The sequence below is a fragment of the Opisthocomus hoazin genome, chromosome 13 (assembly GCF_030867145.1).
Source record: "Opisthocomus hoazin isolate bOpiHoa1 chromosome 13, bOpiHoa1.hap1, whole genome shotgun sequence".
In the NCBI taxonomy this organism is placed as follows: domain Eukaryota; kingdom Metazoa; phylum Chordata; class Aves; order Opisthocomiformes; family Opisthocomidae; genus Opisthocomus; species Opisthocomus hoazin.
In genome coordinates, this window is record NC_134426.1 from 29342255 (window position 1) to 29366703 (window position 24449).

The window sequence follows — 24449 nt, forward strand, 5'->3', positions numbered from 1 at the left end:
TGCAGTGCCAGCCCGCTTCCCGCACGGATCGAGCCAGAGTGCCAGACCCTTTGCCCCTCACACCCATCGCTGCAGAGAAATGCTGTGTCTCTGTGGCACCTCTCTAGACTAAGGCATCGCTGGAGACCACTTCCAGCATCCTGCAACACACACACCCTGCATGTCCCAGCATCCAGGGCTGACAGCAGCCCCTACTCCAGCTGCCCCCACCACGCTCCGGATCCCTCAGCCGTTCTCCAGCCACACAGCAGCCTCTGCGGCCAGGGGCAAACCCATGCAGCTGGTCAGCAGGGACCAGCAGCAAACCCAGTGCCAGCTACCTCGTCAGCAATAGCTCATGCGTGACAAGTGCTGACAAGAGGGGAAGAAAAACACAGGAGTAAAGCCGTGTTGCAGACAACTCCAAGCAGCAACGCAGACAGCAGTTTAACTGAAGTTTTCATCAGGAAATCCTGAAAACTGAAGTCAAGAGAAAAAGTTACACTATTGTTGTAAAAATTGCAAAGATACCCTGCAATAAGCAGCCATCACTCTCAAGCCTTTCTGCCATTTCTCAGTTACATAACCGAACAGAATATTCTTCCTGCCACAATTCTGATCACCTCTCCCTCACTGCAGCAGTTTGGTCATTTTTAAATACTTAAAATAAAGACTAGGTCATTACTGGGATGCTCCATTATACGAAAGCTGAAGCCAGGGAGGGGCAGCCAGACCCAGCTTCCATTGGGGCACCCAAAGGCAAGATTTTTGTCCGGTACCTACCAAGCACAAAATCTCTTCTCGCTCCTCTGCAGTGCTTGCAGCACTTACTGGGGCCTGATCGGGGAGCAAGAGGACCCCATGCTACCTAACAATGACTACATATTCTTAAAAAAACTTTCAAAAACCACAAATGCTTTCTGACATCCAAAAGCTTCAGCAGATTGGCAGCCCACAGTCCATTTCTCGATTTCTGATCCCGTGGGACAACGGTTTTAACCAGTGTTGGAGACGCATCCGATCGGCGACGCAGCCCAGCAAGGCTGGCATGGCCGGGCAGGACGACGAGCTCCTGCACGAGCCCCTCTCGACTCAGCCCCTCCGCGCAGGCCGGGCAGCCACCGCCCTGCAGAGGCCCTGGGCAGCACTGGCCGGGCAGGCGAGAGTGGCAGGGACAGAGGACGGCAGCAGCTGGGGGGACATGGCCACCCTCGCCAGCACCCCCGGCACGGCGGTGGCGCGGGACACCCCACCACCCGCAGCCTCTTCTCCCAGCCAGACTCCACCTCGGGTGCCCCGGGCGGCTTCGCCTCTCCCAGTCCAGCCCCTCTCCTCACCCTTCTGAGGGCCACCCAAGTGCTCTGGTGCGTAACACAATCACCCGGTGCAACCTCCCTGCAGCTGCCTCTGTTAATTCCCTGTTAGCTCCTCCACTTCCACTCGCTTCTCCAGACATCCGTGCTGCAGCTTTGCATTCCCCTGATGCCGGACTGAACAGGCCTGGAACTGCCCAGCCGTTCCCTCACACCCCGCACCCACGTACTCTGTACTCCTCTCACCCCAGCTTGAAAGGTTTCTCAGACATCCTTGCCAAGAGACTCCCAAATGCACCTGCCAATTCCAGCTGCTCGCCACCTCAGTCTGAAGGAGCCAGGCGTTTGGAAACCAGCCCCTGCCCCGGGCAAGGCGAGCCCCGCAGCTCCGCTCCCCCGCGCCAGCCCAGCAGCGCTGCGGCCTTCCCGCGCACCGCCGCGCAGCCGGGCGATCCCTCCTCGCCGAGCAGAGCTGCGGAGCCAGCCACGGCCCTAATATGGACGGCAGCCACAGGCCAGGGAGCTGCCGCAGACCAAGAGCGTCAAACCCAAGTGTCTGCAGAACTGTCAGCCTGGCACGTTGAGGCTGGCAGTCAAAATACACAACGGCAGCAAAACATCCCTACTCTAGACAGCGGCGAGGTCCTGGCTAAGCACGTGCTGCCCAGCTTGAAACCCTAAAACAAAACAGCTCCAAACCAGCCCTTCCCTCCCCCGACGGCTGCTAACACTCGGACACAGCTCTGAACTCACAGCCACGAGTGCATCCTCAGAGGACTTCCAGCCTTCTCGTACAGCTCCATAAAACCAAACGCCAGCTCATTAGCACACTACAAATACTAATACCTAAGACAAGAGACAGAGCATTTTATGATCAAATTTATTCAATTAAATTTCATTGACTGTTTTACTGTAGGTCACACCAGACTGCCAAAGTAAACTAAACATTTTACATTCACTACAAGAGTCTCTCCAACTTTCACAACTAGTCCAAACCCATGAAAGTTGTCGGGTCCCTTTCCCCCAGTTTGCATTATGACTCACGTGAACAACAGCGGGACTCGTGCTCCAGCACTGAAGAGAGAACCAAGCCCTTGGGTTCCAGGCGTGCAGCAGCCCTCCTGGATGCAAACACTTTTAAAACCATATGCATGTATGTGTGCGCATGTGTCTACATGTACTTACAAAACCAACCTCATGTTGGTACAGAGGACAAATAACCAGAAAGAAAAAAAACCCCAGAATTTTGCAGCAGAGAAGGTAGGAGGGTAAAATCACACGGGAGAGAGGCGCAAGTGCCCACAGCCTGGCAGACGCGCTGGCACCTGGCACTCGCAGCACACCAGCCGGGCACAGCATATGGCAGACCTGGCCCACCCGGGAAGCTCAGGCAAGTTTTGTTGCTGCCCGTCATGGAAATGAGACCACCCCTTTTGTAAGCAAGGTATGTCCAAAATGATTCCGAAGTACTGGGACGTATGTGAGATTATGAAAATGGAAGCTCAAGCAACGCTTGCCCCACTGAGGTTTCCGGGGATGCTGGGAGGAAACCAGGCATTAATATAACTTTATCTAACTAGTGTTTTTAAAATACTTTGTTTCCGATCCAGCAAGCATTTTGATAATATACATCCACGATATGTTCTGAATAATTCCTTAAAAAAATGCTGAAGACATTTTCCCTATTTGAGCTATCTACAGGTGGTCTTTATATACCATCTTTTCTTTTCTGTGTCTACTTCTAACAAATACCAGAGAAAGACGTCAGATGCTACAATTTAAACTTTCATTGTATCTGAAAGTACACATCTCTCTCTTAAAGTGTATTTTCAACATGAAAAGAGCTAAAATCACAACTATATTCCATTGCGTAATGTGTGTGAAATCAAGACCATTTGCACAGCTTCCAAAGTAAAACTCTCGAAAATCACGATTTCATTACCAGGAAGTATTACTTTAGGGAAGGGCCATCACCCCCCCTCACTTTCACTGCATGGCCTAAGATATATCTGAAATATTCTGCAAGTATTGTCAGTATCTTTGTCTAAAAAGCCAGCTTCTGCAAAATTTGAAGTTGCAATTATTTTATAAATCACAAGCCATTTTTCCTTAATCTTGCCAATTTTAATGAAGAAAAAACATTAGCATTTCAATGTACAAAAGTCCAATAAAACATGATTTTCTTTTAAATCAGTGAATGGGTAACGTTTGGGTTAAACTTATTCAACAGTAAAAGTCTTCCAATTTCCACTAATAGAAATTTTTTTCCGATTTGACTATAGGATAATGACAATCCAGAAATAAATAGCTATAAATACATTCATTGTTCCTATTCCAAATATAATCACATAGGGAAGACAAAACTGAAATGAACTTATCTGAATCTGTTTCTTTACAATGAGATACGGGCAAGTTTTAGCAGAGTGACTCAAGACAGGAAAAAAACAAGTAGGGAATAAATTGGTCCAGTACTGACATTCATGGAACATACCAGTTAGCGTAATTCTGCAGTTAATTCATCCTTTAAATGACACTACTCAGTTGATTTTTATTTGCTTCAGGTATACATAATGAAAGCAGTTTCCTTGGAATCTTTGCTGAGGACAGGTATAGTACCCTGGAGACACTGTAACAACCCCCCTTCAGTATGCATGTGCGTATATATAATTATATACAAATAATCATGCATCCACACACACATTTGTGTATCAACACTGCATGTGACGGTTAAATCCATCATCATTCATCATTGGCAGCACTTGTTCCTCTGACTTGGCCTTGATTACGTAACTGTGGAGAAAGAAAATACACAATTAAGCACCGATAGTTTCCTCAAACAGTAAGTTCCAAATAGGCAGTTGTTTTAATCTCCAAGAAAAAACAGGGCAGGGCAGTCAAAACATCACCAGGACTGAGCAAATCATACCAAAGCAATGCAAGACTTGTTAGGGAATCTTAATCTGGGTGCTGTCCTCACTGGCAGACAGCAGCTCCAGTCTCTGAGGAGCCTCACACTCCTCAGCAGGATTTTAAAACTGCTTTGGCCAGGGATCCCATCTGCAGTATTAAAACAGTCACTGGGGAAACACCAGCACTAAAGGGCTAGACGCAAATACTCAAAAGCTTGCAACTCTTGGACAACCCATTTCCCACAGTAACAGTTCTAACACAGTTTAGTATTTATAAAATATCTGCGTGGAACTGGATTTCAAGAACTTAACGTGCTTTGAAGATGACAGTCCACAGCTTCACTAAATTACACTGACTAACCCCACATACCACTTTGCTACTGAATGTGTAGCAAAATGATGCTCACTGACCTCTCCGATCCGTGCCCAAAAGACTACTTAAAGGCTTCAGAGCTCAGTGCCAGCACAGTGACGACAACCAGTCACGCGTTTTGGGTTTCTGTACCAGGGAAGCACAGAGAACCAGGTTACGTGGCCAACGCCTCAGGCATTCTGCCACCGGACCGAGCACCTGCTCAGCCTGCTATGGTGCCTGTCTGTGGAGAAGGTCTTGTATGTACCCTGGACACCAAGGGTCATCTCCAACTGTTGATCACCACAAGGCTATCAAACAGGAGGGAGGCAAGGCCCAGAAGTGTTATCTGGATAGATGTCCTTTTCGATGATTTCTGCCAGCAATTCCCATCCATCAGAACATTAATCACTTTCCTCCTTTTCCATCCAGCAGTTGACTTACACAGCTTGATTTGCCTCAGAACCTACAGAGAACTCCTCTAGACGTCAGCAGCCAAAGTGCCTCGAACGGAACCCTTCTTACGCATCTAAACGTAAAATAAAACTGTGAGCTACCACATAAAGAACCTATCACGCTGTTGGTTAGTAACAGAGAAGTAACGATCTACATGACCAGCACTGCTTTTCCCTGGCCAGGACCAGAACCAGCCTCAGCTACAGCTGAGGTGTTCTGGAGACAGGGTACACAGTATTTCTCTTTGGTGAGGGAGCCTGGGAACTGTACAGCAGCTGTAAATGATGCTTCTTAAATTTTTAACAGCCCACGATGCTTCAGCATGGAGCCACACTGCTCGAGATACCCAATGTGGCATCTCCACCCTCACAAAGACAAGAGGGAGGTCAGTCACAGTGCTTCGGCAGGGTCAGACGCTCTTCTACTATGCACTGATTAGCTGATGTGTAGTTAATGAAACAGGCCCTCCTCATCTCCAGGAGTCAGACACATAAATCACTAAGTGAAAGATAAACAGTGAGCAAAGGATGAGCTGGGATAGAGAAACCCTGAAAGAAAACTGATGAGGATTCAGAGATTGACAAAAAAAGGTAACAAAAGCAGAGATCCTGACTGTACAAATCGACTTAAGATGAAGAACAGGACCAAAAAAAAGAATCAAAATGTGCACACAATCCAAAGAGAAAGATTAGCTCAAACCAGGAAGAAGAAAGGGTGTTAATGAGAAAGGGAATGGCAACAGAAAGCAACGTATGTGAAAAAATGTAATGCTGCCAATATTATTAGGCTTGCTTTCTGCAGTTGTTTGTTTTTAAGCAGCATAGAACTGCGCAGTGCAACACTGTCAAAAAAGCCAGCTATTTCTCTGCAGGGATGGTAGCATGAAGATGTTTTTGTCATATTAAGCACCTTATCATTAAGTGTTCACTTCCCAGTGGTCTTGGTCATAAAACAAATGTTTTGTGGAACACTTGGCATTTAATGAAAATTACTGTTTAGCACAATGGATGAAGCAGTTGAATGAGAAACATAAAACCAAATTACGTGGGATGAAGTTAGCATTCATATTTTATTTGGCAGTGACATTTTTGCCTCTAGGTTATTTTCCAACAGTGCACTTCACCACAAAAACCTTGCAATTGTATCATTTATAGGTGTTTGTAGATACTCTTATTATAACCAAAATATTTTAACAGCAGGTCCCCACTCCTCTCACATTTCACAACACACATAGAAAAGCTGTGTTAGTATAACGCATCAATACATTTCTCATGAAAAACCGACTTTTTCAACAAGTAACACACTTCACTTCCTGATGCTAACCTCTTGCCCAACAAGCTATTTGAAATAAACTATCTGCATTGCTTTGCAAAACAAGAAAACAGTAAATAAGTACATTTGATATTTAAAAACCAGGATTAATGTTACACCCAGAAACACGTGATCCGGGTTTTGCTTAAGGTAAGAACTAAAAAGCAGCAAAAATTTTGCAAAAAATATTTAAAAGAAGTTACTTACCAGTGAGAAACGTGACACAGAACTTTCTCTACAAGACGACACACATCCACAGTCCACAGAGACACAAAAGGGAAATTTTCTCATGCACACAGATGTGTCAAGTGCCGTTTACTCTCTGCATGACACACCTTGTATGCACTCCTCACACTGCCACTACCCTTTCTCAGAGAAACCAGATGAAGCCTGCTTCACTCCAAATAAAGAACTGTGTGTGCAAGAGAACCCTTCCGATAAAAATCAGTTGGAGAGGAAAGTGGTTACTCTTCCTCCTTCACAGACACATAGGAACAGGTGGCTCTAGGAATAGGTTCTGGCATAAAGTAGAATTAAAGAAGAAATCCATGTGATTTGAGAGAACACCTGCCATAATTAAAAAAATCCAAATGCCAGTGAGAGAGCACAATGTTTGCAAGACTGAGTGAACGTGACTTTCCCAAAGCATATTCGGGGAACTGCCAAAGGAGACAAACCCTCCAGCTTATTTGAAAAGAAAGTTTGGTTTTACCAGCTCAGAGCATCTACCTATTAACACACAGAACAGTGAAGACACACTTCGTCCAAATTCAGAAAACATCTCTACACAATGCAAGATGGCTCCACACAATTTGTAAAGCCCAAACACAGAGAGCGTGACAAGTGAGGACAGAGGAGCTACAGCTAGTTTTGACACTAAAAGAAAAGATGCGCTAGGCACAAACCACAAAATGCACTTCAGAACCACTGTCAATAGTAGGCGTAAAGCCCCAGACAATCTCTTTAAATATGTCTGGCAGCTGACATGAGTTCAACAATGCAAAGAAACACATTACAGCTGAAGAGACATTGTGCCTCAAAAGAACCACGACAACGGAAGGAAAGTGACAAGCTGGATGGGTTTGAGGCATAAAGCAACTGGCAAAACAGGAAGGAAATAGAATTGCAAATCCAAACACTGCAAAGAAATCAGAAACCCAGCAGGACTTAAAATGAGAAAGGATCATGCCAAAGGTCATGCTCTGGAAAGACACTACAGAAGAAGGCTTCCTGCCTAGCCTGTGATGTTCCTCTACCTCTTACAGGAAAGAGTAGAGAAAGTGCCCTACAGATGAGATTCCTTCAAACATCAGTCCCAAGACAGATAAGGCTACACGTATTTGGTCCTCACAGCCACTAAAGCATGAAAATTTATACTATCTCAAGCCTGTTAATTTTACTGACATCAGTTTTGGTGCGCTAATCAGGATGAGTGGAACAGCTGTCATGTGACATATAGCAGCTTGCTTGAAGAGATGTTTGAAGAGAAAAAGTAATCAGATCTAATGATGATTAGAAACAAAACAAAGCAAGACACATGATAGAAAAGCAAGATGACAGCTCTGAATTCTGACAAGTGGTAAAAAAGCACTGAATGGGGCATTTTGTAATGGGTATGGCACCATAAATAAAGAGGTGGTCTGGGCAGACATTCTGGATTTAGCGAAATCAGAAATATTTACCTTACAGCCACTTCCACCTTGACACAACACAGTATGCAGAAGCTTGAAGTGCACGGGTCTGCACAGGAGAATCACTAAAGGGGCTGTAATGCTTGCCAGCAATTGCCCAAACACACACAAGGGGATGGACACAACGTCACTTGCGTCAATTCCCAAACAGATAAATCTACAGGTAGAGAGCACACAAACACCAACCTTAAAAAAGCATTCTTACCGCTTCCAGCTCCTTTTGGGTTTCATCCTCCATTCTCCTAATGTCTTCCATAGTCAGCTCAATCCACTTGTCAATCCAACAGAACAGCTGGCGATGAAAGTTGGTAAATATCCTTTTTTCTTGCTTTAAGAAGATAAACAAACATTAGAGAATAGGCCTATGTTTTGACAAAGACTGGACAAGTGACCGCAGCTGTTCAACTTGAAAAGTTCTAATCTTTAGGGGCATGCTGTTTCATGTGACTTTAATCTTTAGGGGCATGCTACAGGTTCAGCCTCCTCACATTCCTAGACCCAATTTGAAGTCACCTCATTTCTCACATGCTTTAACATGGAAAAAAATAACAAATTTCGTTATTAAAACAAAGTTTCAAGAAAGTTCAGCAATTGATGTTACTTGAAAATGCTGAAGTATCCTTTTAAAATCTCTTCTAGCTCCAAGACAGCATTAGACAGAATCAACATAGCCTTGCAGTAGCTAGAATATTTAGCAAGAACTCTACAAAAAAATCTGCGACACAACTGTCGCAGGTTCTGTGCTCACTATTAAAAAAAACAATAACACCCAATTCCTAAAGCCAGAATGAAGCAAAAAATGTAATTCTGACTCCAAAGGTGGCATACCTGCAATTTGTACCAAATCAGCATCCCAGTAGTATCTGCTGTGCAATTTCAAAGGTACAAAAACCTTGAGAGTATAAATATTCAAGTTAAGAATTTCACAGCTCTTTCATTAAAGTACACATATCTGTGTTCTGAATTGATCACAGTAAGAACATTTTCACTGTACCCTTTCTACTTAAATTGGTAGGTTTCAGATTTCACCACACCTGCCAGTCCCAAAACCCCAATGTGCTATGCTGAGGAATGGCAACTTCGCCAGCTCCACCAAGCTCCAGCACCATGGAATCTCAGCTTCTATAATGGTGACTTCGATGATGAAAGATGCATCATCTAAACCATCCAATGTGCAAAATTACCAGTATTGCTTCAGACTGCTCTGATAAAAGTAGCCATGTATAACACAGAAATCTATTTTACTACTAAAATGCAGACTTCTGCATGTATTCAGTTATCCAGGTTGCCACCTAAAGTTCATGTCTTGTTCATCTGCTCCCAGATTTTGCATGGCTCAAGCTGCTGAACATCCTCAAAAACAACGCTGATCAAATCAAATACACAGTTCTTGACAACTAGCAGACAGAGATAACCTCCTCTAAAGAATCAGCTTCAGGTAAAGCAAGGTAAAAAAAAAACACAAAGAGATGTATCTTCAAATACTCCTCACGAGACCACAGAATCAGTCTAGGCTCTTCTGCTCAGCTTATTCCCAAATGGTGCTCAGTTTGAAAGGTGTGATAGGCAACGCCTTCCCAAAAGCACCACCACGTTAAAGACACTCTCCAATTTCTCCTTACCCTTACTTTGTACTGTGGCCATCACAAGCTACCTTCTCCGTCTCATTTTCCACTACTATTCTTTGAAGATTTTCTCTGCTGCTACCATATGTATTGAAATTCATAAACATTTAATGCAGTTAGCTGTGTGGTCCACTCAGCTAATAGCCCTGGTTACCTCAATAAAAAAGGTCTGGCACTGGTTGTCTATGAGGAAACACCATGGCCAAATGCTACTGGAACATTATATTTTGGTTAACTCACTGTTACAGCACGTTTTCCCTGGATTGGAGAGAAATGGCCTGACAGTCTAGATCAAATACTTTGACTACACATAAGTTTACAATCTAAATATTTAGTCATACTTTAAAAAATATTTTACAAATCATATTCTGATCATACAGTAGTAATAAGATGCAAACATAATTTGACAAAACACCACAACTGCTAACTAAATCCTAGCGCACTGGATTCTACCTGTGCCACACCTGGTTTTACAAGTATTCAATTCCCCCCCCTTCAAAAAACAAAACAAAACAAAAAAACCAAAAAACCCCACATATACTTTAAAAAGCAGAAACACAAGAACAGTTTCATAAGAAAACTAGAACATAAAATACTAGAGAAATGCCAGCACGTGTTTTATTCAACTTTCAGCTTACAAGGAAAAAAAAAAAAAAAAAAAAAAAAATCAAAGAACTCTCTTCATGCCAAGTGTTGTTGCTCAGAAAAATCAAGTTTTACACCTACATGGCACAGACTCTTTGCTTACACCTTCACTTTTTAAACTTAGAAAGTTATTCTCGTACCACCAATGAAACACCACTGCTAGTAGATCAAGACACAACTGGTTGTACTTGCTGAAGAAATGAACAGAAATTGCTTGACCATAAGCGACAGGAAACCTCATCACCGTTTCTCCTCCAAAAACCCCACATCAGCACAGAACCACCCTGCCTGGCCGCCTACCTGCCTACCATCAATCCCACCTCTCCAGCGACACCCCAGCAAGGGAGAAGCACTTACCTTCTGTATAAAGTTTTCAACTTTGTTCTGCAGTCCCCACCATTTAAATTTGATAGTCACCAACTTGTAAGCACACATTTTAGGACACTCTTCATCAGTTGCTAGCTCTTTCTGTTTATGGATAATGGGAAGGAATTTTTAATTTTTTAAAAGTTTACTTCAGTGATATTAATTTAATATAATTAGCAGAAATTATAATTCCAAGTATTATATTAGAATTATAAATTGTATTATTAACTTACAAGAAATTAATTATAATTATAAACAATAATTATAAGTATTATTAGAATTACAATACTACTTAAAATTCTAAGTGTTAGCACTGTACTCTAAAGACAGGGTAACAGGGATTAACAACCAGGTTAAATCTGTAAGACAATTCCATCCATGTTGCAAATATATACTATAAATTTTAGTCTTAACATGGATTTACTTTTTATGATTTCTACTGTAATATAGTTCCTGACGCTTTGAAAAGACAAGGAAGCTTCATTACAATAGCTAGCATTAAATTATTTTTTGCTTTTGGGTCTATCGCGCAAAGACAATTATAATCTGAGTTGTACCAAGTTGCTCAGTACAATGGTGGCGCTTTTTGTTTTTGGAATCTTTTCTGGAATCAAAATAACAGAAATTTTCTAGATTTCTGAATCCAGAAAATATTCCTAAAACAAAAAGTGCAAAGCCACCCCTCAAGTTTGCTTCTCGCAAAAGCATAAAACTTCAGTTGATTGCGGTTCTGCCCTGCCCATACAGACACTGGCATGCTCTCCCCTCTTCCTCTCCCTCACGCCCCTCTCCTGTGGACAACGCCAGAAGGGTACATCTTCAACCAGGTGCAGAGGTAATTTCTAGTTGAGGGGCATAATTTACATATTCATTTTTGCATAATGAATTCCAGACCTTCTGACTGCTACTATGAGAAAAACAGGGAGAGAACTTTATCATCAATGGCAACAGGTGGCCACACGACCAGCTGTACCTCCACTTCAAACACTGCTTGGAAGCAGCTCCAGCTCAAGGACTTTGTGCAAGGGAAGGACCCCCAGAAGAATGAACTGAGGGAAATTCACCATTTCCTGTAATTCCTAGGTTTCCGTTATAGTTCCTACATCCCAACAATTCTGAAGTACTTTGTAACATCGTGCAGCCAAATTTATGTAATACAAGAGACCATATCGTGCTTTTAGTTTAACAAAGCCTGTTAGGATACTCCAAGCCTTGTAAAAGAAGAAGAAAAAATTAAGGAAGACAAAACCCCAAACAAAAAAATAAAACAAAGCTGATAGGTGCTTTAAAAAAAAACCCACAAGAACTGTGTGTTTGGCTTGAATAACAAGCAGTTACTGTAAGAAGTCCCCAGATTTTTATTCTTTTATCTGCATCAAAATTCTAAGTAGAAATACTTTAAAGCATTTTAAAGCTAAATTTCTTTTAATCATGAAATGGCCAACAACTGTTGGTCATGCACACAGTAAAAAGATTTACTGTGAGATATATCTAACATATAAAAATCTTGGTGAATAATGCATATTTATTTAATACAGATTTTTTATCATAAATACTCATCACCAGGGAGCACTTAAATGAAAACCAGTTATCCTCAGAAGACTGAGGCTTTTTGCTTGTGAATAGAACAAAGTGCTGCTATTGTCTGATGTTCCCAAACAGCGTAAGTGTATGTCCAGGCATTAGTAAAAGGACAGAACTAAATGAACACACAAATTCAGTGGAGCCAGTTCCAGGTATTCAAAGTTCTCCTCCTCATATTACAGCTGTTTTTAAAAAACTAACCAGCAACTCCTCACTTTCTTTAGGTCACAGGCCCAAACAAGCCATTCCTGCATCAGCCTCCTACTTCCTTCCTGAGGAGGTAGGAGCACAAACATCTACGGCCGGATGCACATTTTCAGCACAGTTTATAAAAATAATCCCTGCGACAGTTTTACTCTGCTAGCAAGAACACTTCGCTCACGTAGAAAGAGTGTTACAACAATGGGAGGCAGAATACATGCCTCCACTCATCATCATCTTGAAACACACAATATACTCGCTTTCCCATGAGATTCCAGCTAATGCTTGGGCCCAGGACAAATCTGTAAGTCAAACCAAAGGTCTACCTGGCTCAGTATTTTGACAGCAGCCAGTGGCAGAAACCTATGTAAAAAATATAAAATGCAAGGAAGAAAACAGTGATAATTCACTAGGAAACACTACCAATCTACCACTACTTATAAGCTCAGAAACTTCCTGAAGCAGAACTATTTTGTGTCTTTGGACACACAAAGGGAAGAATCACGACTGCGTAGATTGCAATATCACAGCATTGCTGAGGTCGGAAGGGACCTTCTCCAATCACCAGGCGCAGGAGCCCTCCTCCAGAAGGGTTGCCTACAGCAGCCTGCCAGGACTGTGTTCAGTCAGGTTTTGAGCATCTCCACAGATGGAGACTCCACAACCTCTTCAGATGACCTGTTCCAGAGTTTGACCACCCTCAGAGCACAAAAGTGTTTCCTGGTGTTGAGAGGGAATTTCACATTATTTCTGTGTCTGCACAATTGGACTGTCACAGGGTCAGCTTTCATCACGCTGAAAAGATGACATTGGAGTATACCATTGACCTAATTGGTGCTGCCATAGCTGTTCCTAATGGAACTATGGTATACTCCAGCTGCACCCTCAGCTCTCACTAAGACAAACTGAAGTATGTCTAACAGCCAAGAGGTAGCTTCGCAAGCTTTTCTTCTGGTAATGCAGCTTAATGGCAGTGAAGCGTCAGCTTCCATAGCCCACACGCCTCTGGCTCTGCCGAAACTTTCAGTGGTCCTGTTACAGCTCCCTGTGCTGCCTATTGTTTTGCATCCTTTCACTAAAACCCAGTTCCCTACTTTTTGGCTAGGTTAATTGCCACACAGCATTAAAACCACTGTACCAGTACGCAAGGAAGTAGAGGAGCGAACGGTCAGCACTGCACAAACATGGCCCTGGACCCACAGCCCCATTCCACAGTGGGACAAGAGACACCTTAGGTCCTCGAATTCAGGCTACTTCAATTTATCATTTCAGGCTAGCTGAGAATGGGTGTGGTACTACGTAGTGGGACATAGGGACTGTGCTCTGTCAGACGTGATGGTCAGTTATTTGACACGTACACCACAGGTCAGGCTTCTGAGAGCAGAAAAGTGGCACATCTTCTGCCTACTTCTGCTTGCACAAGGACATTTTAGGATAGAAAATGAGAGCAAGTGCTTGCTGGTCCAATGCATCCTACTCTGACATATCTTGCTGCTTCACAAAAAACAGTGGTAAAATAACTAATGGTGACATCTAAATTACTGAACTAGAAGAAAATTCACATCTCTCGGAGCAAGTCCTTCACACTGTATTTTGACAGAAACATTCATGCTGTACTTGGAACTTTTTTGGATTATGAAACACAAAACTTTTACAAGAAAATTTAAGAAACTGGGGCACCATTTGCAATACATTCAAAAAACCCTCCGCATTTACTGAAGCGTAATTCATCACAGTACACACTAAATGTAACTAGTAATATTATGCTACTGCAATAAAACATTTCATTCATGGTAATGACAAGAGTGCAAAACTATATTCTAACTGGTAACTAGGGGCCTATTCCTGACTGACTGCCTGTATATTCATTCTAGTATACAGCAGTTAGCTTTTCAGTTTCTGTGAGCCTATCTGGTGTAGCAGACAAAGTGTATTTCCCTCTGGGATGGGCATATATACAGGAGTCTTGATGTGCTTTGTGACTGGGGCAGGGATGTACTGGCAAGCTTTGCACTGCTGTTCAGGCGTCACTGCATTGAATGTGGTATATGCTGGTCCACAGGAAAGGTGTTTCTGAATTGGAGTCATGCAAGGTTCTAGAGGAAATGGAAGAGGATCTCAAGCAACAGACTCTACGAAAAGTTATTTCAAGATAGGATCATCTCTATGTATGCAGCAACTGTTCAGGCTAAATTGTTAAGAAAAGTATAGAGGCATTACAAAGGTACAGATGGGTGACACATACATATTCTGACACTGCACCAGTACTTAACGCTGCCTACTAAGGAGTCAGTTCTCAAGCATGACTTCCCTGCAGTTGAAAATGTAAGCAGAGCAAATTCATACTGGATGTGACTGAGTGCTAAGATTTCACACTGCAGTCATATTGACAGCCACGTAAGAATAACTCAATAATGCGTTCATGCAGAAAGGTAACACTAATATTGAAGAGCTTTCATGGAATGTAACGTCTCGCGTTAAAACAGACATCCAGTAAGGACATCATGGAAATCTAGCACACTAAATTTGGTCAGACTTGAAGGTGGAGGAGGAGATCATGTTAAGCAAGCAGCTTGCATAACGAACTTCAAACAAAATTTCCAGCTTACAGGCTTGGGTAATTGCAGCTCAGGTAAAAGGCCAGATGGCTTTACCTTGGAAAAAAGCTTTGGTCAAGTCACCTTCCCGTGGTTACACAATGACTGTACTTATTAGAAAACTGGTAAATGACAAAAGAATGTGGGAAATTAATATCCCAAATCAACCCAGACTGCATACTTCAGACTGAAAATTTGAAGAACAGGGTAGATGCATCTGTGCATGCATGCACACACACATGTACAAATACAAACAGGGTGTATTATCTCACCGAGGGAAAATATTTATGATGAAATACCGAGGGTTTTTGTGTGCATTTTGTATACATGGGACACTAGTGAAAAATACCTAGATATACAATATGGCAAGGTGAAGACAAGCTTAGATTTAGTTACCGCTATCTTCTGCTAGTTTTTTGGTAATTCTAAATAAAACATACACATGTACTATCTCTTACCCTGCTCTAAGAAATACACAGTTACAATCGTTTAGATGTAAGAAAGTTTCCAACTAATTTTTTGCATTTTAAGTTACCTCCAGTGGCTACCAGAGCAGGCTAATATGGAATTCATCATAGTCTATAATCAGATGTCAATCTCAAGTAAGGATAATGTTAATCCAATTTAATTTTCATAGCTTTGTTTTAGCAGTGAAATTAAATCAATAGCAGACAGCACCTTTGCTTACTAACACATCTGGAATTATAACAATACAAAAAAGAAAAGAATTATTCACTTTCTGCCCTCTGTTTTAAGACTAACATTTGCTAGTGCTAGTCTCCAAGGAACTGATTTTTTTTTTTTTTTCTGCTGATAAAGACTTCATAAGGTTGTAACATCTGTTCTTAGTACCTTCCAGTTTGGCCCCAAAGGTCCTCTCTGCGTCTTAACTGACTGGAATAATGCAGGGTCTTCATCAGCTTTGTAGTCCTGTAACACAAAAAAACCCCTGAGAGTCAGAAACAAACTCGTATTCAATATCCCACTGTATTAAGCTTCTGTTCAAGACTACCAAATTGATTCTCCTGAGTGGTCTGGAGCAGGACAGGTGGAGCACCTCTGTTAGGCTGACTCAAGCTTGTGTCGAACACACCATCACACCCGCTCATTCACTGCATATCACCAGTGGTGCTCATTGTCTGCTTATACTACGACATAAGCACTACCCTCTCAGTTTTGTAAACTTCTGAGGGGAAGAGAAAGCAGTAATACAGAAACTAGTGTGCCAACATTTTCCAAGCTGCAACATATGTCCACTTCTGAAAATGCAGAACAGAAAGGGAAGAAGGCATAAACAAGCTAGCTTGCAAAGTTAGAAACTGCGTAACCTCCATCTGTGAGACATCACCAGGCTAAGCACAGAGAGGGCACAAGGCAGCAGTCTGAGTGGCACTGCTTTACAACTGACATCACTGCGTACCAGGTCACATACAGTGGGGAAAGAAGCTAATAGCAGTAGAGCTGAAAACAACAAATGCTTCCAACATATGGATTTACTTAATTTTACTGATGAGGGGGTATGAAAATGAAGATGCTACTTTGGAACTTAGGAAAGGATTAAAAACTCTGACCTCAGTAACTGAGAACATGTAAGGTTTACACAATGCATGAAAAACATCAACCTAAGAATACCATTACACCCATGCAACGAAGGAGAACGGTAAAAGTTTAAGTTGCTCTAAAGCAGAACAAACGCTAGGTGGGAGCTACAGAAAAGCCCAAGAAAGTTTATCAGAGTTTAAGGTCTCATTTTTAAAAATAATTTTCAATGAGGACAAAACTTGCAGAACACTGAGTGAAAGAAATACCACCAGAAAAGCAGCTACTGGCATTCCCCACACCTCACATCAGGGAGTTGTTACAACGGATCACATTTGCAAACAGCTTCTAAGATGAATTAAAACTAAACCTTCACCTTTTTAATGCATCTCCCTGTATTCAAAATTAAATACTATCAGCAGCAAGACAGACAAATTAAAAAAAACAGCTCTCTGAATATTAAAACTGAAATATTAATGCTTCTTCTGATGCACAGGGAAATCATCTCACTTCATCTCTGCTGCAGACAGCGTGTTTTGGAGAAACAGCTTCCCTAGACAACTGAGTTACAAAGTTCTTGTAGACAAAGGCATGAACATAAGCACACGTAAAATAAATCCGAACACTGTAACATCACAGAGCAGGAACTGTCAGACGGAGTTATACAGCAGACCACTCTAACATTCTCAGCGGCCAGTAACAGACGCTTCACGGAAGGATGCAAATAACCCAAGACAGAGCTATCGCTCCAAGCAGTGAGCAGTTTGGTCTTCCCTGTTCTGTGGAGTTTTTTTTCTGGAAAGGATATAAACTCTTCCTTTAAAGGATCGTGTAACTTGGTATTCCTCTCCACTTTTATTCTTGGCCTCAGTTGCACCCTGCAGTAATTAGTGACTAATGAATTACGAACTGTGCAAAAGTACTTCCCTCTCCCTTTGTTCTGAAGGGTTTTCATATTTATTCACCAGGAAAACCCCAAACGAACCTAGGAAAAACAATTCACACACAAGAATTACAATCAAGTTTCCTTAGCCCTCCCAAAACACTTCCATTTCCCTAATTTTCACGTTTTACTCACGTGACTTGAATTCAACAGATGGTACTAGTGCGTATACAATTGAGGAGCTACTACATGAACTCATAGTTTCAGCTGTCAGAAGTACTGAAGATCACATGTAACACGCCAGTTTTCGAATCTAGATTCTTCCATAAGCATGAAGGAATGAAGGCTACTACTAGACTGAAATTCCAAATCCACAGAGCAAGGCTACACAAATTAGTTATTAACGCCTTCATAACCATTTTGACATTTACAACGCACTTTTGCAAGCTAGACAGAACTAGAAAATCCAGAAGTCCTCTCAGAGGAGTCTCCTTTCACTTACAGAAAATCAGCTGTTACTCTCTGATACTTTCTTCTCCCCATTTTTCTCTCATTGTTCCTAGTTGTTAATGTACTTACCTACACCCTGTATTAAAATAGGCTGAAGAAACCTTTTAATAGATTTTTCTTTTCCAGCCATTCTGTAATTAATGTATCTAGAAAGCATTAATAGGTATTCAGATAAACTTCCATATTATATACTTCCATACATACTTTAAGAATTGAGAAAATATTTCCTAGAAACATCTGAGTCAAGACATTCAACCACATTGTTAATCAGTATGTTTCATGAACTTCCACCAAATAGTATTTTCCTCTATTTCTCCCTCTAAACTGAAGCAATACGTTTATTTAAAGAACCCATACAATAGCCAGCCAGCTTTAGCAGGGTGCTCTCACAGGTGCTAAGTTAAAATATTATCTACCTCACAGCGACAATCTGAGGCATCAGCATAAGCACTGTACATGAACATTTACATTCAGCAACACTTCAGTGTTTTCACTTCAGTGTTTTTTTTAAATTCAGTCCACTGGAATTATTATCATTTCAGAAAGACTAATAGCAATATTTGTCATTTGAATTTTAGCAAAACCCCGCTTATTTATGATTTTACTGGAATAAATGCACATGTCCTTTTTACAAACACCAAAAAGAACAAATATATCCCTTCATGTACGATAGCTTTAGCACATGGTATAGAGCCCTAGCTCTCCATTACTGCTGCATGTGAGCAATAGCACAGAGCAAGACGGCCTGCTGGCTTTGTTCGCAGTCTGTCTCCTCCACGAAACCCACAGGGTAGGCGAGCAGAGGGCACACAATTTACCGTGCTTGCCACCAGCTGTAAACTTCTCATCTCATTGGTTATTTCTAAACACTGTGTGTGAAGACAGTTGCAACCTACTCAAATCCTCAGGTCCTGCATATTCTGGAGGCTGAGTGTGATGCGCTGGGTGGGGTTTTATTTTGTGTGGTTTTTTTGTGTTTGTTTTCTTACACAATTCTTGGGTGGGGGAAAAAAGGCATCTCTGTGCCGTAAGCACAGTATTACAGTCTTGCAGCATTGTATGACAACATCATATTTAGGATGTTCTCACAGTTAGAGTATCTCCATGCTTTCTTTAGCAGGAAAAAGAAGAAAGTGCAATAACTGTTGTGCTTCCATGGATCATTACAGAGCACAACAGACCAAACCTAAAAGCAACAGCAGGACAATACCAAAATGAACCCAACATATGTAACATACTGAAATATTAGGAAACCAGGAGGGAACGTAACACAAAACATCTTATGACACTAAAATTCAATGGTACATCTGTATTTTGAATATTACATTAATTTTTGGTACTATTTTCTCTAGAAGAATATATTAGAAGTGGGAGATGCAGAAGACAGCAAGAATGATTAATTTTGGAACCAATTCCATTCAAATAACAAAGCAGACCATGAAACTTCAGCCTGGTAAAGACGTGACTCAGAGGGATAAAATACAGAAATCTGTAAAACCAGAGAGGAATGTAGGCAGGGGCTGGAGCTAGTAGAAGCTGAAAACCATAACCAGATAAAATTGTCAGAATACTGCCAACTCCATCAGCGGTCAATAACAATCAACAAAGAACGAAGGCAGAAGCATCTTTTAGACAGGAGTGATTTTTTTAAAATCTTTTGCTGAAGGAAAATGAATTCCCTTCTGATAGGCAGTGCTTGACTGAGCCCATGTGTCCGTGCTGCAACAGCGACACATTTCTAGGCTGTGAAACTTTTTTCCAGACCGTTCACTGGAAGGACAGACAAGCTGCAGTTCTGACTCCTTACTAAAGCTGCAGTAGCGCATCCTCACAAAGAGCAGGACATAATTTGGACTCTTTACAACGGCATATGCTCTGCAGAGATTTCTCTACTTATCTGTCAGAGAGAAAGATTACACCAGACAGCACAGCTCATCAGCACTGGATTTACCATGGAAAGCCCCAACATAGAGAATGCAGTAAACCATCTCAAATTAAGTGCAACCCTTATCATTAAAACAAAAAAATAAAACACAATTTATTAGTCAATGCTATACTTCATGAAAGGCAGTACAGGGAATTACACTATTCTAAACAACTTTCTGTCCCACAAAACAATCTGGGCTGCACTAACATGTGGAGGCACCGGAATGCATAAAAAGATAGCAAGCAGAACATCTCCTCCCTTAGTGGAAATAATAATACTACAAACAAATTCACCATCTCTGCAATGTTGTAACATTATTTATGTTTATACTATTTACATTATTATATACTTATTTTGCATGATATAATAACTATATTTATTATTTCTGTACAGTAATCGTTATGTTTGTATTATTCATCGTGCATTCTGGTTCCAATCAGACAACACTGAATGTAATTGCTGCCTAACTAGCCCTCCCTACACCTGTTCCACTTGAGAAGCACAGGGAGTAAGCAGCAGAGTGGAGGTTTTCACCTTCCTTAACAACCAGTGTGGATCACTACTGGAAAAAGCACAGTGTTCTGGTCCAATCTGAAAATGTCAATGCCAGTAAGAAAAATCCACAGGAGACTGGGATGAACACTGCATAAGATTATAACGTCCACATATTTTGACTAGGTGACATTACTTGTAACTAGACTGTACCTTTGTACTAGCTTATAAGGCCCAGGACAAAACCAGTTTCAAAAACCCGAACCCCTTCAACTCTAAATTTGTCGTCAAAGTAATTGCCATCACTCTTTACAGTCCTGTAGTATCCAGTAACTGGAAGAGACAGGAAGAATCAATATACTCTGAGAAGCTTACATGGGATTAATACATGCCTCACAACACTAGCAAAAGCTAGCCAGGGTTAAGCATGCACCAAAGACAAAGCGCCTCAACTCACTACAAGTTGCCAAAAGGCATTGTCAAAAATCTACAATAAAATGGTTCCAAGCGTGCTTACAAATATAGAAATTTAACTGATCTACTTTCCTTTGTAAGTACTACAATGCGAAATCTAGAAAAAACAAAACTCAGGAAGTCAGCTTCATTGCTCAAAAAAAGCTAAACAAACATCAGAAAATAAGGCTTGTTCTCCACCGAAAGACAGCTTCCACATTCAGTATCATGCACAAGTACAAATGGTCTTGTCACATGCTTAAAGTGAAATATACTTGGCAATTTCTACATTTGCACTGCAACCTCCTTCCTGAAAAAATAATTTTAAAAAATGAAACAAAGCAAATCTATCAACAAACATCACTATTTTCAAGTAACAGACTGCTCATACAAAATCCTCCAAAACTTTAATGTTACAAATCACATTCACTAACAATACCTCTGGAGATACTACCATACTTCATATGGTAGTATCTCCTACCATAAGTACTTCATGCCTGTTATTATACGGAATGTAACACGCAAGCTTACAGAAATGCACTGTAGGATGTAAATTTTCAAATACACTATGATCAGAAAACTTGCTAAAGCAAGAACTTTACTTACATATGCAATCTTTGTTTTGGCATTTAAACTCACCTACATATGCAACTTTGATCTGCCTGCTTTACGTCATGGAATTATTTGACTGGATAACACAGGGACATCCAAGCCCACCCAACACGACGTTATCTGCCATCTTGCCTCTCACCGCTCAGGGATACAGGTAAAAAGCAACGGTGCTCTTGCATTTAGGACCCACATATAAGCACAGCTGAAAATACTAGGGGGAAAAAATGTTATCTACAAGTAAAACATAGGAGTGAAAACAAAAATTCAAAGAAAATAGATGAGTCACGGTGAAGTTTTCTATGCTAGAGATCATATACAGAAGCTTTGAACCAAGGTGTTTCAGGACTCAGTTAACCCAAATGCTGTGAAGGACAGAAAACAACCCTGTCTAGATTAAAGTCCAGACGAACAAGAGAGCATTGTAGGAACTCTTCTCAATACACAAACCCTACCAGCATGCAAGTAAGAAGACTGGACTAGAGCCAAAGTACAAATAAACAACAGTTCTTTGCAGAGTTTAAGGAAAATATCTGTGCAGCAAGAGCTTAACTCCTGACAGCAACAAGTCCTTCTTAGGAAGAAAAACAGGCAGCTGTTGAAACAAATATTACAGCTAAAAAACCTTAAAGCCCCTTGAAAGCTAGACAGGCAAAACACATCATTATGCAGCAGCACAACAATATAGAGGAGCTAAAAACCATTTCACAGAAATACACAAATACCGTCTCATAGGCAGTTTCTGCTCAAAATCTCAATATGCATGAATGCAACAAACTATTCTGAAGAATTATTTAGAGAGACTGTGAATGACATAGAATAAAGTAATAATTGCAACAAACCCAGAATCAGAGTGCTTCTTTACAAGTCTCGTTCTCAGTTATAAGACCTGCTAAAAGTAATAACAGTACTGCTGATTGCTCGCAGCTCGCTCTACCAAGTAGTTTAAAATCTGAAAGCATATATACAGGACAGAATGACTTTAAGAAAACTTTTAGAACCTAGCATAAAAATGATACGTCTGATGTCTTACCTGCAAATTCATGAAAAAAAGCTTCCTGAGCAGAGAGTGGCATAAGACCACCAGGCAGGTGGACACAATTTCTAGCTTTTCAACTCTATATTGCATTAGTTTTTTTAAACAGGAGAACATAGATACTGTCAGTGCTATTTAGCAGAAACTGCACATAAAGTTGACTGTGGAATTAAATGCATGGTAGCACTTTTCTCCAATACAATCCATAGCTCTGTGAATACTCGTTCACAGCACAATAAAAGATCAAAATCCAGTTGATCAAAGTATGTCATATTCCCAACTCAGTGTATGATTCCCAGGTCTCATAACTGAAACAATCACCAGCACTACTGTACCCTTAACTGATATGCAAGAAAAGCATTCGCATATTTTGGGTAAGGTTAGCTAAATGGCTTTTAATAACAAATGTCTTGCAGTCATTCCCATCTCCTTAAGAGTTCTGTAGCTACAGGACAGCTATCAGGTGAACCATACCTGAAAACACCTTTGAAAGAATGCAAAAGTTCAAATGAAAAATAAAATCAGCCTTGTTAAATTAGCACAGACGTACACCGCAGTGTTGTGCTACGTACTAGAAGTTAAAGGTCTCCATGAAAGAGATCATTTTATAAGACAGTCTGGAAGATACCAAGATTTATAAGCACCCAGGACAGCAAAAAAAAAAGCCTTAGTTAAGGGACAGAAAACAGAAAGAGGGGAGGAAAACACTAGTAAGCTAGAAATAAGTCCCATTTATACATACAGAGGTTGTTCCATGAGATGTGCAGTTTAAGATGTATACTTAAAACAGCAGGCCACAGATACTCCTGAAGGAATCAAGCAAAATTCAAGGCGTGTACAACTTCTTCTGTTTTCTAAACTAGTAATTAACATCCCAATATGAAGAAAGGCTGTTTCGGTAACCAGGCTGAAGACTGGGAGAAAATAACAGGGCTATGTAACAATCACCTGGGCAAACACTTCATCCTTTGCATCTTTATTCTAAAGAAGTACTGATGGAGGTTGAATAGCTCATCTGTTCAAACTCAGTAATTCAGACAAACCTTTTTCTTTAATACAGATGTCCGAGGCAAAGCAGAAAACAAGCTTTGGAGCGAAAAGTCAGGTCTGTAGCAGCCAGTCTGTTTTCCACATATCTCTGAACACTGGCAGCTCAAAGAGCCCTGGTAACCAGGGACACATCCATAGTGTAACTTTCAGGGGGCAGACTGTCATTTTTGATGCCTGAATCCTAATCACTAACATATTTTGAAACAAGGCAAGGACATTACAGCATCCACAATCCCCTGATCTCTCAAGTATTGAAAGTCACTGGACTTTCTCAGCAGCAGCGAAACAAAACCACTGACTGCTCCATAGCCATTGCAGCATTCTTCAATACACAGTAATTTTGTAGGCTAGATTGTAAACACCTAATGCATTTTGACAGTGGAGCTTCACAAGACTTGAGAAACAACCGCTGAATAAAGATATGACCACACAATCCAACACCACCTAGTTATCACCCACCAGCTGAGCACCAGCAATGGCCCATACATCCAGATACCTGCCTCAGCTGGACACCAAAATGAAACAGCTCCGCAGAACTGAAGTCCAGCAAAAACCCGGTTTACGTCAACAGGGCTTTCCCATGCTTCTTCAAAATGAAATGTTCTTGTTTTTTTAAAAGAAACTAAGAGGTATGTTCTTGTTTTTTTAAAAGAAACTAAAAGGTATATTCTGATCCTTTTGCTAATACACAGAGTCAACTTTATGACCCAGATAAGCCGTTCCAAGACTGTTACCAATAAAAATCATGATGATTATAAGCTTCTGGACTAATAATATGGACTCTTAGATGCCTATCACATGAAAATTAAGACCGAAATGGGAGGGATCCACCTATTGGAAAAACAGCTCTATCACTCAAGAATCTTCTAACACTCTTTTACAGACTACAAAACATGAGCATTTCCTATATTCTATTCTACT

General features: G+C 41.1%; 1 protein-coding gene across 1 annotated transcript in view; it reads right to left on the reverse strand.

The window, feature by feature from the left end:
* Positions 1–2191: 2191 nt before the first annotated feature.
* Positions 2192–24449, reverse strand: part of PITPNB (phosphatidylinositol transfer protein beta) — a 35613-nt gene continuing 13355 nt past the window's right edge. Inside the window, exons 8-11 of the mRNA XM_075434612.1 lie at positions 15882–15959; positions 10639–10749; positions 8217–8339; positions 2192–4082 (exon numbers count right to left, since the gene is read on the reverse strand). Coding sequence (XP_075290727.1) covers positions 4032–4082; positions 8217–8339; positions 10639–10749; positions 15882–15959 — 363 coding nt within the window. The 3' untranslated portion in view covers positions 2192–4031. The remainder of the gene's footprint in view (positions 4083–8216; positions 8340–10638; positions 10750–15881; positions 15960–24449) is intronic.